The 16,639-nt window shown below is 30.8% G+C and overlaps 2 protein-coding genes across 5 annotated transcripts in view; one reads left to right on the top strand and one right to left on the bottom strand.

The window, feature by feature from the left end:
- LOC124538820 (protein trachealess) overlaps positions 1 to 2,575 on the top strand; it is a 197,199-nt gene extending 194,624 nt beyond the window's left edge. For all 4 annotated transcript variants that reach the window (XM_047116027.1, XM_047116028.1, XM_047116029.1 and 1 more), the window contains one exon: positions 25 to 2,575. In XM_047116027.1, the coding sequence (XP_046971983.1) occupies positions 25 to 1,228 (1,204 nt within the window). In that variant the 3' untranslated portion in view covers positions 1,229 to 2,575. The remainder of the gene's footprint in view (positions 1 to 24) is intronic.
- Positions 2,576 to 6,681: 4,106 nt separating this feature from the next.
- LOC124538989 lies at positions 6,682 to 9,564 on the bottom strand. Its single transcript, XM_047116284.1, has 6 exons — positions 9,437 to 9,564; positions 8,985 to 9,237; positions 8,439 to 8,506; positions 8,146 to 8,265; positions 7,652 to 7,702; positions 6,682 to 6,878 (listed from the first exon to the last, which is right to left on the bottom strand). The coding sequence occupies exons 2-6, from the start codon at positions 9,169 to 9,171 to the stop codon at positions 6,792 to 6,794; spliced, it is 513 nt and encodes a 170-aa protein (XP_046972240.1). The 5' UTR covers positions 9,172 to 9,237; positions 9,437 to 9,564; the 3' UTR covers positions 6,682 to 6,791.
- Between the last annotated feature and the right edge of the window lie 7,075 nt (positions 9,565 to 16,639).

Consider the following 16,639-nt stretch of genomic DNA (forward strand, 5'->3'; position numbering starts at 1 on the left):
TTAAAGATAATCTTTCCTTTTCAGTGGACGTGAGTATCCAAATACTGTGATGGACTGCTGTCAGCTAGAAGAAAGCGTGCAAGGAGTAAAGCGCGAGGAGACCACAGGGGATCCAGAAAACGGGCCCCCTGATGCCGATACGCCTGGAGCTCCCCCGCCCCCACAGCGACACACCGCTGAGAGAACCGAGGCACCCACCAACAATGACTCCGCATCAACTGCTCCACAAACGTCTGACGTCACACATCTGACCAGACTAAACGATACACAGCCCATACCACTCCACACAAACCAGGAGAGAACCTCCCCAATGCCAGCTAGAAGACTGAAGAAACGAAAACACACAACAGACTGCGAAGACGAAGCGGAGAAGGATGAAGAGAGACGAAAGAGTTCCTCGAATCCCGGCGCCGCCATATCACCCGCCGACCGCGACATGAATAAAGCAAACTTAGCTCTTCCAGAAAGCACCGACGCCACATCCGTTAGAGATCTAGAAAATGCTATGTCCAAACATTTACCATCGGTAGCGTTGGATGGGAAGGAAATAGCGCATCGGCCGACTGATTTTTCCACTGATGCACTATTGAAACAACAGCAACAGAAATCCACCATACAATGGATTGGCACTCAAAATCACCACCTAAACCATCTTAACCGTCAAATACCAGGCAATCATACATCAACGCCAGCTTCAGCGTTGTTAAGGCAACTTTATGCAAATCGGGAAAGCGTCATTAGAAGTAACTTCTTAGGAGACGGCAGAACAGGATATTATTCTAGCGATGGTCAGTCAGGACCCTTACCGACACCACCCGGAAGCGAAGGCTCTGGATATGGTGAACAATTAGGCCACAAAGGAACAGATATAGGTTCCTTGGCCTATGGAGGATACGCAGATTATCATTCAGCAATGACTCCGCCAGGGTCAGTATCTCCGAGAGACAAACAACAGTACGCTTTGCCTTACGATAATAGTGCTTATTCCGAAGCGTTAAGGCATCCGTATTTAGGAGAGGCTCCGTTGCCATTGAAGCCTCAGGCATATTCGGCGGTTCCTGGTGCTTTGGACTACGCGTCGTCATTGGACCAATCACAGTTCTTCCATCCTCCATCCTCTTTCCATCTCTATCATCCTCAAGCACATTCAGCGCATGCGTCTCACTCGCACCAACCAGTAGACAAGTCCGCGCCACCGAATACTAATTGGTATTCCACCAGCTCATAGCCATGTTTGCGGTAGTGACGAAAGTTTTGAAATATTCAAAGGAATTTTCCTTGTAGCGTTGATTTGTACGTTCGATAATTGTTTATTTATTGTTACTGTTTTAAACAAGGTTTGTTATTTTTTCTATTTTGAAAGTGGAATTTGAATTTGATACGGATTATCATTTGAATCGTACAAAGAAGAATTTATAAAATACTCACAAATTATTAACATGTTTATTTTTAAAACATGCCTGTGCCAAAAAAGTAATACAACATATAACATTATTTGAAATTAACAATGAACTATGTTTTAAATAAATTTGTTAAATTGTCTATACCCTTTGGTCACAAGATGGCGTCGTGTGTAATTTTAATGGCGGGAAAATTAAGCCAAAACAGTATTTTGTTAGTGCGAATAAAATGGCGGATTATTTTTACCCGCGAGCTATAACTATAGCTTATTGCATATCACTTTAATGTTTTAAAATAAGCTTTGTAAATTATTGTAAAATAGTTAGACATTGTATTTAGGCGATGTATTGAATAACCTTGTAAATTATAGATTAAGTATTGTATAATATTTTATTATACGAAATAAGATTTCAATGTAAATATGACCTTTTTTAGTTATGACAGGATTTTGGTTTGTTTCTCGACAATGCTCAGAGAATTCTGTTACACGTTTTATTTTGTAGAATTTAAGTAGATTTTTTAATTGTAATCCGTACTGGAACTATTTTCTAGAATTCGTGAATAATATAAAAAAAGTATAAATATCATCTATAGAATTTATATCGAAGCCTCTCTATGACTATGCCAGAAAAGTAACTGGTTGCCATTGGTAGCTCAATCAACTAAGTAAGAACAAAGTACGGAATTTAGTTTTATGTTCTTAGGTGAAATGTATTAAAAGTTCGATTCTTGTATGTATTTTTTATAATATCAATTAAAAAACTTAAAGATTTCCATTGAAATGTTGACATTCCACAAAGTATTACCTTTTTATTTTAAGTACTCACGCATGACAATTAAATACTCATGTCCATTCCAGTGTATTATTTTTAATCTATTTTTATGCAAATTAAAATTTTAGATGACATTTTATAATGATAAAAAATTATATTTATGCTATTTTATTGTGCAATATGAGAGGAAAAGTTGTTCATTATAATTTAAAGGCTTCGTTATCGTATCGTAATCTAAGATAATCTTTAAAATTGTAATAAAGTTGTAATTAAAATAATAATTGGGTATAGGCTTGTATCGAAATTATTTGTTATGTTAAAACTCTTTTATGAACTGATTTTTTTTTTATTTTTAACGATAACGTGAACGAAATCTCCATTAAAATATTAAGAATTTTCAATTAACTGGTTTTATTTTGCACCTCAAAAAACAATAAAAGCTGCTGGCTAAAAACATCCATATTTCATAGTTCGGTTGGTTGTTTATGGAAAAATTAAATAATGGGTTTTTATTCCAGAAGAAATAAATATAAACAAAACTGTTATGTTTTACTTTGTGTACAGCAAACATTACGAAAATTAATATCATTTAATTTTAATTCAATATTCCAATGAGCCTCTTGAAATTGCTCAACGCACCATTTTAAAAGTATCACCTTTTCAGACACAACGCAACCAAACCAAATCGTTCTATTCAAATGGTAGTGTTCTTAGCGTAACACAATTATTGGTTAAAAGGAAAAATACATTGGTACGTTTGAGTATAGCACGTCAAGTGTAAGTTGGCGTGCGGCAAAAACATGTACTAATTTTTTTTGTTCATTATATCTTATTTGTTTTATTTACCCTTATTAAGAAAACTTACCCAAAATCTATTAAAAATGAGAAGTAGAGAATTATTTTCTAGGGAGATATTGATAAAATAAACAAAAAATTGGCAAAACAAAGGGGGTAGCAGGTGCTGCCACAGGAACGCCAACTTATACTTTCGTCTTCCTTTCGTTTTCCTTTCGTCGACGTTCAAATTGCTATTTTTTCGCAAAACCATAATGAGTATCACAGATTAATCAAGCTCTCGATCAATGATATCAAGTAAATTTTCTCTTACATATTGTTTATTAGGATTTCCTCCTATTATAGTTGCAATCGCAAATATTTATTTAAAAAAAAGTAAAGTAACAGCCTGTAAATTTCCCACTGCTGGGCTAATGGCCTCCTCTCCCATTAAGGAGAGGGCTAGGAACATATTCCACCACGCTGTTCCAATGCGGATTGGTGGAATGCATATGTGGCAGAATTTCGTTGAAATTAGACACATGCAGGTTTCCTAACGATGTTTTCCTTCACCGCCGCGATGAATTATAAGCACAAATTAAACACATATATATGTATAGTGGTGCTTGCCTAGGTTTGAACCCGAAATCATCGGTTAAGATGCACGCGTTCTAACCACTGGGCCATCTCGGATCTTTATTTAATTTCAGATTATTTCAGTTTTCGTCCAATGATATAGTTATCGCTACATTTTGTTACTGTCATAAAATTCCAATACTCTGCACGTAAATTATTAATTTGTCATGTACGCTTTTTTCGCTTGAACTTTGCAATCTTCAATCAAATCAAGTTTTATGTAAGATATCTTTCAAAATGATTACATGGTAAAATTAAATCACAAGTTAATATAAAATACTCATTTTATTTAGTAATTCAATGTTATTTGATACAAAAAAATTATCGGTGGAAATGTAAAGGCAAAATTTAATACAATTGAGATTCATACTTTATACATAAATACAATATGATTTAGTTTAGAGCTGGTTATTAAGCCGGACAATTTAGTCGCTCTCAATACTGTATGCTATTATTATACAATTCCACTATCAAAAGCCCAAATTTTTAAGTGACATTTCTTAGGTAATTCGATATATATGAATTAACGAGAATTGAAGAATAAAATTGAGAAACATTTTTTCACATAAGAGAAGAAGATTTTTACTTAGAGAAAAAGAGAAGAAATAATTCAACAATTCAATAGTAATTTGTGAATTACGCTTCGCATACAATATTCTTGTATACTTTTAAAAACACTATGTATATGTCCAGCCTTAATAGTCAGTCAAGTCACTATACATAACGATACGAACCAGCTCTCACATGATAAAAAATTAAAACAATAAATGCTTGATCAATTTAATTATAATTAAAATTTTAAGTCATAAAAATGGACGGATTTTATTCTCATAATTGCACTTACAATAATTTTAATGCCATAATTATTATAAAACGTAACAATCTATACTATTTTCCGATGGCAGGAAGATTAAAGGTAAACAAACTTTATGTTAATCTAAAGTATTCCATTATATAATAGTTGATAAATACAGATTAAAAAAAATACAGATTAAATACATAATCAATAAATAAATACTGGACAACATCACATACATTACTCTGATACCAATGTAAGTAGCTAAATCACTTGTGTCATGGAAAATCAGAAGTAACGACGGTAGCACAAACAGCCATACCCAAGACAACACAGAAAACTAATGAATTTTCTACATCAACTCGGCCGGGAATAGAACCGTGGTACCTCGGAGTGGCGTACCCATAAAAACCGAGCATGGTACACACTACTGGATCACGGAGGTCTAGTAGTGTGTACTAATATAGTATATCAAATTTTTGACACATAACTATTTCTTTTAGATAAATACCACAGATTATTTTAGTTCTGAATAAATGTTATGAAAATTCAAGGTCAGCATTTACCTTTATTCCGGCCGTTGGAATCGGCAATACATTGCTATCAGGCACTTTATACTTAATCTATTATTCATAGAATCTAATTTGACAATATTTTATCTATAATTAAAACTACACAATTTAGCAGAAAAACACATTGATTGATGGTATTAAAAAATATATGAAGTTTAATGTTGCTGATACATAATCAGCATTAAACACAATTTATAATAATGTCATCAAAAATTATTATAATAACAAATATTATAATTTTGTGCTATTTTTTAATTCTTAATGCTGTACCTCACCGGGAGCATTCAAATGTAATACAAAAATCTTATTTGAATTTTGAAGATTTGCTTGTAATTAATTCAATTGTTTATACAATCTTGGTTGATACAAATCATTACAGATTGTGTACTGAAATGCTCATTTCTTGATATTCAGTTATGTTATCCTCAAATCTAAGCTGTTACAATACACGATAATATTACTACTGTAACAGAGTCAAGCTCCTGATAATAATAAATTATCAGATTTCAAGCGCACATTTTTGTATCAAAAATACATTACTATAAATCTATTAATTATAACAAAGTATAACAGTCAAAGACTTCACATGAACAGTCATTAATTAAATTATTCCATATAAAGTTAACAACACTTTATTAAGACATTATTTTCAATATTTCCAGGGAGATGTCCAGCATACTTGGTTATTAAACATCAAATAAATGTTGTTAAAACAAAATACATGACCCTTTATAACCTTTCCAAACAGCTGATAATCATATGATTTGTTTTGGGATTGCCAGTGTGCAATTTTTGGCAATACTTTTTAGCAGGTACTTGATGACAATACCTCTTTTGGAATTATAGTACAAGTGGATTGTTTATTGTAATATATTTCCAAATCTAAACTTAATACAAAATATAGGGAATGTGTGAGATACAGTGGATCTGCTCTGGTGGAAAATATCAAATGACATACACGGGTATATAACTTGACTGGTATATAAATAATTTGCAATTTTTATTAATCGAAATAGTTAATTTTTCAGTCATCTATTAGAAAGGCACTTTAATTCTTTAAACTTTCATTCTTATCTTGAAATTAATATGTACTGGGAAAGTTATAGGGTCATTATTTATATTCAGCCAAACTTTATTTGATGTGATACTGCTAATTTTTTAGTGTTATACTTTTATTACAGTCATTAGTAACATACATACTAATAATATTTTAATTAAGATTAATAACATTTAAAGATCTTTGTTTGAAGTCGAACACATTAATTCTAAGATATATAACACTATTATTAAGGCTCATTTGATTGGTGAAATGGCGAAATAAAAAACAATCATAAAATTACAATAGATTGATGAATTGCTGTCAATTGCTTAAAGTAAAATTTAAGTAATGTATTGATGTTTTAGCTTAACTTTAAATGTATATATATCAATGTTTAATATTTTTTTTGAAATGTAAAAATCTCATTATCTATAATAGTCAAATGCCAATGGTCAAATTGGGCTAACTGGTAATGGTAAATACACAAACAATATCACTCAACTTAAAAGGCAAAAATAGCAATGTCAGTAATTGCTGTTTAACTGTAAAATAAATGCCTATTGGGTTTTAACAACCCAACTCGCATGCATTATTGATTACCTCATATTTTTAAATGCCTTGATGTTTAACAATGTAAATAAAAAAATACAAAAGAGGCACTAAAGTCATTACAAGAATTAGAATTGTTCATTGATTTTTTAAATCACAGGTGTGAACTGTGTAGTTAGATAAATTGTACATACATACATTTGGAGTTACAACCTTTGATGTCTTGCAGTCCCTTCATTTTTACGACACTATTAATACTCTACTAAAATTTCTATATTCGGTGATTGCATATCTAATATTATTTGATACTGTGATAGCACACACAACCAGCAATAGATCTGAAATGAGAGAAGAAACATTTATTAAAATATTTTAGTTAATCAATCTATCAGTTTATCTGTACTAAAGGTGTAAAATTGATCTTTGTATGTAGGGGGGGTGATTGTCAACTACATACATACAACAATATCAGCCATTTGAAGCTGTTATCGATAAATCAATTGCAAACAATTATAATAAGCAAACCAAAGATAAAACATAAGTGCGTCACTGATAATCTGTACTGTCTCAAATAGTTTTTAGAAACATTTTTTTTTTTTTATTTATTTGATTTATTGAATATGAGTACATATGCTTGTTTATACAGACAATGATGTAACAAAAACCCCACTGGATTTATCCGTACATCGGTATTCATTGTCAACACTTATACAATAATAACAAAATAAATATAATAATCAACTTCAAGGAGTGAATGTGACCATATGAATTAAATAAGAATAAACTTTTTCATTATTCAAATGGCTAACTAAAACAGCTTAGAGACTGAAATATATATTTGCACCTGCACATCGTAAATAACAACAGCCTATCGTTTCCCCATTGCTGGGCTAAGGCCTCCCGTCCCTTTGGAGGAGGTGGTTTGGAAAATATATTCTAACACACTGTTCCAATGCGGGTTGATTAAAATACCTCATAAATCTTTTGAAATAACACTTAATGTAATGAAGTCAAAATGAAGTTGAGATTTTCTTTACAATACTCATAATTTGATACATCATACAATTTTAAAAGGTCTTATCCTAACAGAAAATTTGGAATAGGTACTTACATTGTATGCCATCCATAAAAAGTCAAGGAATGCAGCAAAAGTTGCATCAAGCTGAAATACAAGAAATATATAATTTAAATTTTTATCCAATCCATTGATAAAATGTACCAAAATGTACTTAGAAGTTATTTCTTATTTGGTACATTTACAGGCACCAATACCAACTTTAATTCCATTGTTAGGAACACTTTGACGGTGTTAAAAGTTATGTCTATCTCATAGTGCTATGCAGTGTTTTCTTTGAGCAAGGATGACTACATAGTATTAACTATGAATATAATGATTAATGAAACATTCACACATATTAATACATTTTGGAGAAAACTGCAAGTGTCGGATGAAAATGTAAATTTGTAACTACCATTCTCCATTTGAGCAATGGTAGAATAAGCTTGACACTGCCCTCAAAAGATAAGTTTACTAAATAACAGAATATTAAAATGCTTTTATTCAACTTTACTTTTATATGTTAGCCAAAAACATACTAAGCTTACATAAATATAGTATCCTCCGATGAGCCACAAGCCGAACAACAACTGAAAGACTATGATTAAACCCATAGTAATCATCCATGGCAACATTAATCCACGCATCCATATGTTAACACCAATTACCTAAAATAAATAATAAACTGTCTATATATTTCATGAGTAGAATATATAATATTTATAGTGGAATTTAAAATAACATTTTTATTTTTATTTTTTTATTTAAACAAGAGGAAACAATGCAAAAGTGAAATGAAAAAATTCTAATGGAAGTATTTGTATTTAAACTTCTTTCTTACCATTAATATTGATGATACAAAAAGAATAACCAGTATCACGATGAAAATTGTTCCGAATACTTGTAGAGCTGAAAAATTGAAATGGCAAATTAACATCAATCTGTTTCAATCACCTTAAATTTGGTGAAGGGATGTGAATGAAACAATTATATATTTGTTAAATCTAAAAGACAATGTAATTTTGTACATTTCGATACACTTAAAAGTTTTTTCTTTTTTTTTCAGCATGTTATATCTAAAATAATATACAAGAATCTATAGCTCTTCATTAGATTGAATTCTCCTATTTGAAATTCTCTGAACTAAAACTAAATTATAATAATCTAATTTTATCTGATTTTGAACTAATGAAGCACAAATAATTAAGAACAAAGTATTAACTTATTATATCAATTTATATAATAAGATATATTAATGTTCAATATTGAGTTTGCGTTTTATAATTATTATGTCCTATCAAATTTCACTTATATTAATAAAATAGTTATGTATAGGCTTTAAACAATTAGAACATAACCCTATAATAATATCAAAGTGATCACTTACACCCTCTAACATCAGCTTCAAACAGAGGATTCCATAGCTGTGTAGAATCGCCACCATCCATCTGATATGCTATAAATATTATGAGAATTATGCTCATAGCCGCGGTATACACCGCTACCGCTCTGGTTCCGCTTTTCACCGTTGACGACCAAATACATGGTGACCAACACGATTCTAATAGTGGCATTCTTTTATTTATCTATCTTTTATCTATCTGGAAGGATATAACAGATATTCTTGATTCTTCTAACACCTGCAAATAATAACATAAATATGTTAGGAACTTTGCTGGCAGAAATTATGCCACACCTAGTCAATAAACAACTTCACTGTTACTTTCGACAGTTATTTTTAAATGAAAAAGACAAAACAACGGCCACTGTTTGTTAGAATTTAACGCAGAATTAAGTTATTTTATGATTGTTGTGTTTTATTAAACATTTAGAAAATACCTTAAAATATAAGCGTTTGAATTTTAGAAATACGTTGTTGACAATTTTGATTTCTATTCTGACGCAGTTGACATAGCCTAAAAGATGACATGAACCGTGCACAGATAAAAAATGACTTTGTGGTTCAATAATTACTGAGTTTTTCATATTAGTAGCATAAAATAGCAACCAACAAAACTCGACAATCTGTAACAAAATGTTGCACATTGTTTTAATTTTAAAATATATCGATGAACACGTGATTGGTAGGGAACATAAGTTTTATTTTAGTGACACACAATATTGAACTCATATTTTAATAATCGGCAGACTTTTGTTTATATCAGCATCAAAGACAAAAATAGTTAATAAAATATATTTTAAATGTAGGTTGCTTTTTTAATTTTAATGGTTTTTTCAATGAAGAGCCATTTAAGAGCATTTAAATAAATATTTGCTATTTGAAATGCGGGATTATAATTTTTTTTTGTATTGGCTTATTTGTCTTTAAACATGTGTTAACGTGATGCGTAAAAAATAGGGAAGTCCATTTGATTTTTAATGCTTAGGTACTGATTTATATCATTATTTTATATATTCAATTAAATTTAGTTAAGAAGAAGAAGCACCCTTACTTTTACAGTAATCTCTTTTTATATATAATATATATTATAATTAAATCAGTACCTAAAAGGAACTATCATAAATGATACAGACACATAGCTGACTTAAATTTTAATCAGTAAACTCATTTTTAGGGTTCCTTAGTCTACTAGGAACCCTTATAGTTTCATGTCTGTCTGTCTGTCTGTCTGTCCTGGCTCGTTCTCCGCCGTTTCTGCATCGATTACCTCGAATTGGTGGAGAGATGTATAGTGATAATTCAAAAATTGGTTTTTAAAATTATCGAAAAATAATAATTTTTTACCCGTCATACAGCAAAAAGTTAATTCGAAAAAAAAATTCAACTTACCGCACACGATGGTTTCGTTAAAAAGGTATCTTTTAATACAACAAAAATGGCCTTGAAACCATGTGGATCAAGCCCCCTAGTCTCGAGAATACTAATACAAAGTTAAAATTAGAGCGCCTCCCAACTTTTGCAATACTATTACAATAATTCTGAAAAAAAGTGTGCTGTATACCTCCAAATAAGTACTTTCAACGAAAACTATAGCGGACTCTGTATCATACATAGTTATTTTTATACAACTCGACCAACTTATGACGTGCAGTTGCCCTAACTAAATGGTAATGTATGATAATAACTACCTACAAACTATGAAAATAAGTAGGTATGTTCCATACCTACATACAGAAGTAGGCCAGGGTAGAAATAGAGATTGCTAAATTTCCATCTTATGGCTACGGAACCCTTTCATGTGCGTGTCCGACACGCTCTTGGCCGGTTTTTTTATTTATTTAAATTATTAGTACGCAATGGGCCACTTGATAGTTTAACATTGCTTATAGACATATACACTGTACGAAATAATAACTATTTCTACTTCATCAATGCGCCACCAAGCCTTGGAATTAAGATGTTAAGTACCTCACCTGTAGTCACCGGCTCACATACCATTTAAACCGGAACACGGCAATATATTATGTTTGGTAATAGATATGTTATGATTGGGACTCTTACACTTAGTACATACTTGTGAATGTCTTGAGTTCCTAATATTCATAAGATGTTGAATGTACCTTGATTATCTTTTATCTTCTCTTGTTTATGATTGATATTTTGGGCTGTACATACGGACGACGAGAACAAGAATTTATACATTTCAACGAGCATAATGCCTGATAGTTTTCATATCCCATGAGAAATCCTTGTCATAGCTAATCAAATGAAAGAGTAATTAGCAGAATAATTAACTTAGTAGAATATTATTTTCGAATTTTAAAGTAAGCTTGTTGTAATTCAAAATAGTTGGACCCATACATGTAGTGTTTTGAACTTCAGTGGCAGAAATGGGCACTTAATGCAATATTTTTTAAAGTAATGCCACACGATCACTATTTACTGGACCAAAGCGATTGGGTTATCTGGAAGAGATGGCTAATGAGCCATAAGTCCGTCCGTTGTACAACACTTTTAATGTACTTCTTTTTTATGTTAAGTATTTTTTTGTATTTTATTAATTTTGTGTTACTTTATTTTTTTTGTTTGTGGTGTGCAGTAAAGTATAATTCAATTCATTCATTCAAAGCGATACATATTGCTCCTGAACTTTACTCCCCATTGTTTTGAAACACGAGTAAATAATATTATACTGCTTATGCGCGACAGATTATAAATAAGGTGATGTTCGAAAATTAAAGCTTTTTAGAACACGTACAATTATACTAACGAATAACATGTTCGAATAGCAAGCAGACTGTTTACAATTTTATAAATAGATATATAAATGAAATGAAAACGTGATTAATTCGTGTTAAGCAATTTAAAAGCACACACATATTCTTAGTAGGTTACCAATGTTATGTATGTGATGAAATATAATTAACTCGATAACAATGTTAACTTAAAACATCTAGTTACAAAACATAAAGGAATTTAAGTAATTCTGCGAAGGAACCTTGTTAGCTTTCAAATTAATTATTCATGGTCGGTAAATTGATTTGCATTGAATAGCCCTCTTATAAGTACATGATTAAGTTTAGAAAATGTATGCTAAGATTATTGGATAAATGGTGAGTTAGAGAGATTTCCTGCTGTATGTCAATAACCTCGACACAATGATAGATATGTATTAAACTTTTTTTTATATTTCGGGCCTAAGGCATGGCTCTTAAATTTAACGAGTTATTAACGAGCTCTTCATAATTATAAAAATAATAACGTCTAGTTACGACACAACTTAGATGTAGCATCTGCAAATTCAATAAAACCAATTGCTGCCGATTTATACAACCAATAGAAATTACCGCCATTCGACGCTATTCGTCGCTATTTCTCACGGCAGTTCAGCCTGAGAATGCAAGTGCATGTAAATCAACGTGTAAAATTGACGAATATATTAGGTCATATGATATTATAAGTTATTACGTTTGTGTAAAGATGGTATTCAAATAAGAAATAAATATTTATAATTTGAGATAGCGTACTTAATTCGGATGTTATCGGTTTTACGAATTTCGCCGATGCTACGTTTAAGTTGTGTCGTACTATACTAGTGAATAGAGGTACATTCAAACTGTGTTAGAATTATAAATCGAACAATGAATTTGAAATAGAGATTTTTAATATATTTGACGAATGCTCTCCGATAAAATAAATTAATAGAAATTACTTCGTATCTACGATCTTGACCGTTGAAGAGTACCTACATCTGTTGTTAGTCCTGGCTGCATAATGAGCTCGCACTTACTATAAAAAACGCAGTGTCATCGGAACTGAATCAACGATAGTGTAGCATAAGAGGAAGATATGTGGTATGAGTATGAGTAGAAAGTAGATGAGCATGACTTAAAAAAACAAACATACATGGAATTTTATTCTTATTTAGTGACATTTTACTTCTCAGTACTGTACTTTATTTAAAATATTTTTATTTACAGCAACACTTAACCCAACGAATTACAAGCAACATTTTCGTTGTTTTATCTGTGGAATACCAAACATGCTTTCCTAATACTCAAAAGTGCGTAAGAAATATCAACTATAAAAAAAATTAACGTGATTTTATTAATTTATTTAATTTTTTCAATATTACCAGTATTATAATTTGTAGCTTAAATATTCTATATAGTTGTATGGTAAAGCGGATACGAATTAGTCAAACAGAAAGTTAGTTAAAGTAATACAAAATAATTGATCGGAGGTCAAAATACAGCACCTCAAACAATGTAAGACGAACAATAAACAAAACAAACAAGATTATTCAATAACAATGACCATGCTCATTCTATTCCGAGAACTTCATTGTTGATAAAAAGTACCTTCATATCAAACTTGGAGGCATATCTTACGACCTGTATGAAATGGATTAAACAGTTTGTTATGCTTACAAGAGTTGAAAAATATAGAGCTTACTATACTGTTGGGTGTATGGGGGCTTATTTAAATATTTAGTTAAGCAAAATATGAAATTAATATACTTTTTTTTGTAGAAATTGATAAAGGTGAATATAAAAACTTCTTACGGGTAAGCCTCTCGAATAATTTTCTGTTAATCAAAATTTTTAAATATGAAGTTTTATAAAAAGTTACCTAGCTAATTTGAAGAAAAAAACGGTCATGTAGAATTCCTTTTACAGTTTTTAATTCAAATAGACGAATTGCAACTTTAATTTTATGTTAATTTGAAATACGAATATTAGGCTATTTTATATTTGACTGATGGATATTTTTACCTCTTATGAAACAACGGGGAGATCCCTTTGATTATTTTTAGCACTAAAATTAATGCGCCACTCTTTCTTTCCTTTTTCATCCCAAAATAGAATAACTATTTATGACGATACGTCTTATTGTATCTTATTAGAATTAGAATTCTGAAATAAGACATAAATGCTATAGTAATCTTATTTTTTTATCTTTTATTTACCGGCTCTGAATATTTTTTTTCGAAAAAGTGATACCATCTCTAAAAAAAAAATATATATATAAAATCTCCGTGGTATAAAAATAGGGTTTATCTTTCACACATTCGAAATTTAAAAAGAAGGTATGACGTATTATTATCATAGAAAAATTGGACGTAGTAGCCGTCGTTGATTTCGTAACCAATACGGTCTTTGCTTTGCTGTAAAAAACGGAGAACGATGTGTGAGTTTATGACTCACTGTGGTTGTAATTAGATTTCTTCAAATGCACGTTCGATGCCGAATAAGAGAGATAGCGTGTCTAATTATTTAATATAATTGATCGCTATCTGATTCGTATAGGAATTAAGAAATGGTAGTGTTCGTGTACTCTGTGGTTTCGTTCATGATTAAATACACTATTTTTTTTATGGTGTAGGTTGGCGGACGTACATATGGGCCACCTGATGGTAAGTGGTCACCATCGCCCATAGACAATGACGCTGTAAGAATTATAACTATTCCCCACATCGTCAATGTGCCACCAACCTTGGGAGCCAAGATGTTATGTCCCTTGTGCCCGCGGTTACACTGACTCACTCACCCTTCATACCGGAACACAACAATACTGAGTATTGTTATTTAGCGGTAGAATAATTGATGAGTGGGTGGTACCCACCCAGACGGGCTTGCACATAGCCCTACCACCAAGTAACTAGATATAGTTTTCCTCTTAAAATATTTAAGTAAGTATAAATAGTGACTATATAATTTAGTAAAGTATAAAGATTTTTCAAACTAAAAAATACATCACTATAGAGGTTTATATCGATTAAATAATAATAATAATAAAAATAAAATAAATGACGCAATTAGCGAAATTATTAACTGATTATCTAAAAGCCATTAAACAAGGAATTGAATTGAATTAATTGCTTATGTTATTCTTAAAAAAAATCATAGTTTAATTTAATTTATTGATGAACTTAATTGATATTAACATACGTTAGACGTTAGAACATTAGGACTATCTTATTCGGCGTCTATAAAAAAAATAATTGATTTTTTTTTTATTTTGGTTACTTAGCGTCAGTAACATACGAAATTATTTGTAATCTGTGTTATTATTTTAATAGGTTAATTTGGAATTGTAATATACTTATTTAGATACAGGTTTTCTAACCAAAACCATATTTTTTTCATTACTTAGTTTAAAAACAATTCGCAACGGATTTTGATGCGGTTTTTTTAATAGATAAAGTGATTTGAAAGGAACGTTTTTGTAAATAATACATGGAAAATATAGTAAATAAAAAACTGATAATTATAGAAGTTTCTAATGTGATGTCGTACATAAACAAATTTTGTAGTATATTTAGTGTCAGCATTGCATCCGTGCGAAGTCGGGGCGGGTCGCTAGTATTTTATAATGTAAGGACCTACGTGTTTCTAATATATTTAGAGTCCTAGATAAATAATATATTTTTCATAAAACCTCTTTTGTGCATAGAAAAAAAAAAAACAAAAAAATCTTCAATCGATTTGCTCGAATTTCTCCAGTAAATGACCGATAATTTTGATAAGGACATCGATAATAATCGATTGATAGTCGATATCAATGTGTTACGTTTCGTTTAGCGATAGCGAATTATTACAATGTCAATGTATGATAAACGAATGATAACAATTCACTCACCTTGCAACGTTATCAGATGCAAAATAATAGTTAGTTTCGAAAGTTTAATATTCTTAAGCGCTCTATTATATAAAAGCGAAATGTTTTTCTATTTTTATTAATGATTGATTTAATTAATGTCGTAGCTTTTTTTAGTTTTACTTACTAGAATCTTATTGACTGCAATTTGTATCTGACGTAAAGTTGAATTAATTCTCGTATTCCTATCAGGTACAGTTTCAATGAATATTTTAATTTAAGAAATGATTTTGCATATTAATATAACCAATAATGAATTTGTATAGATATATAAGCGCTCTGGGGGAGGCATATTCAGCAGTGGACAGCAGTGGGCGGATGATGATGATGATATTAACACTTAATGTCTAATTAAATAAATGCCTCAAAGAACTTAAGCAAAAAAATGCATAGGCAATTTTTTTACTACAAATTTTTAAGGTACGAAATTATTAATGAGATGTATTTGCTTACACTTAGTTATTCATTATTCAAAACACTTCAATTATTTGTAATTATTTTATTTTATTTTTAAACCATACGTCTCATAAAAAAGTAGCTAACAAACTATGTTGCAATTGCGGTTTATTTTTGAAAATTTCATTACATCGATAAATGTAGGTTACGTACGTCAGTGTTTTTATAAACTACAATAAATTGATGGTCGCCGTTTATTTTGCTTCCTCGCTCCCGATTTAGACGTTGTATCTGGGTTGTTTAAGTTCGAAGGGATCCCACTTAATAACGTACGTACTTCACAAACTTCCCATATAATAACGGATAAATATTTCTGTTTCGAGTAACGGTAAGTTATCATATCGTCGGAAATGGCCCTATCTGACGAACAATGGTCCTTGTTTTTTATTTTCAATGATTTTTTTTTTAAACTTTTGTACACGGCAACGGTAACTCTTTCTGGCGATATAATCTCGAACATTTTTCACGAAAAAGTTACAGTTGACGACTGAACTCCGTAGTCACGATGTCGATGACAATCATAC

This window comes from Vanessa cardui, chromosome 21 (assembly GCF_905220365.1).
Source record: "Vanessa cardui chromosome 21, ilVanCard2.1, whole genome shotgun sequence".
Classification (NCBI taxonomy): Eukaryota; Metazoa; Arthropoda; class Insecta; order Lepidoptera; family Nymphalidae; genus Vanessa; species Vanessa cardui.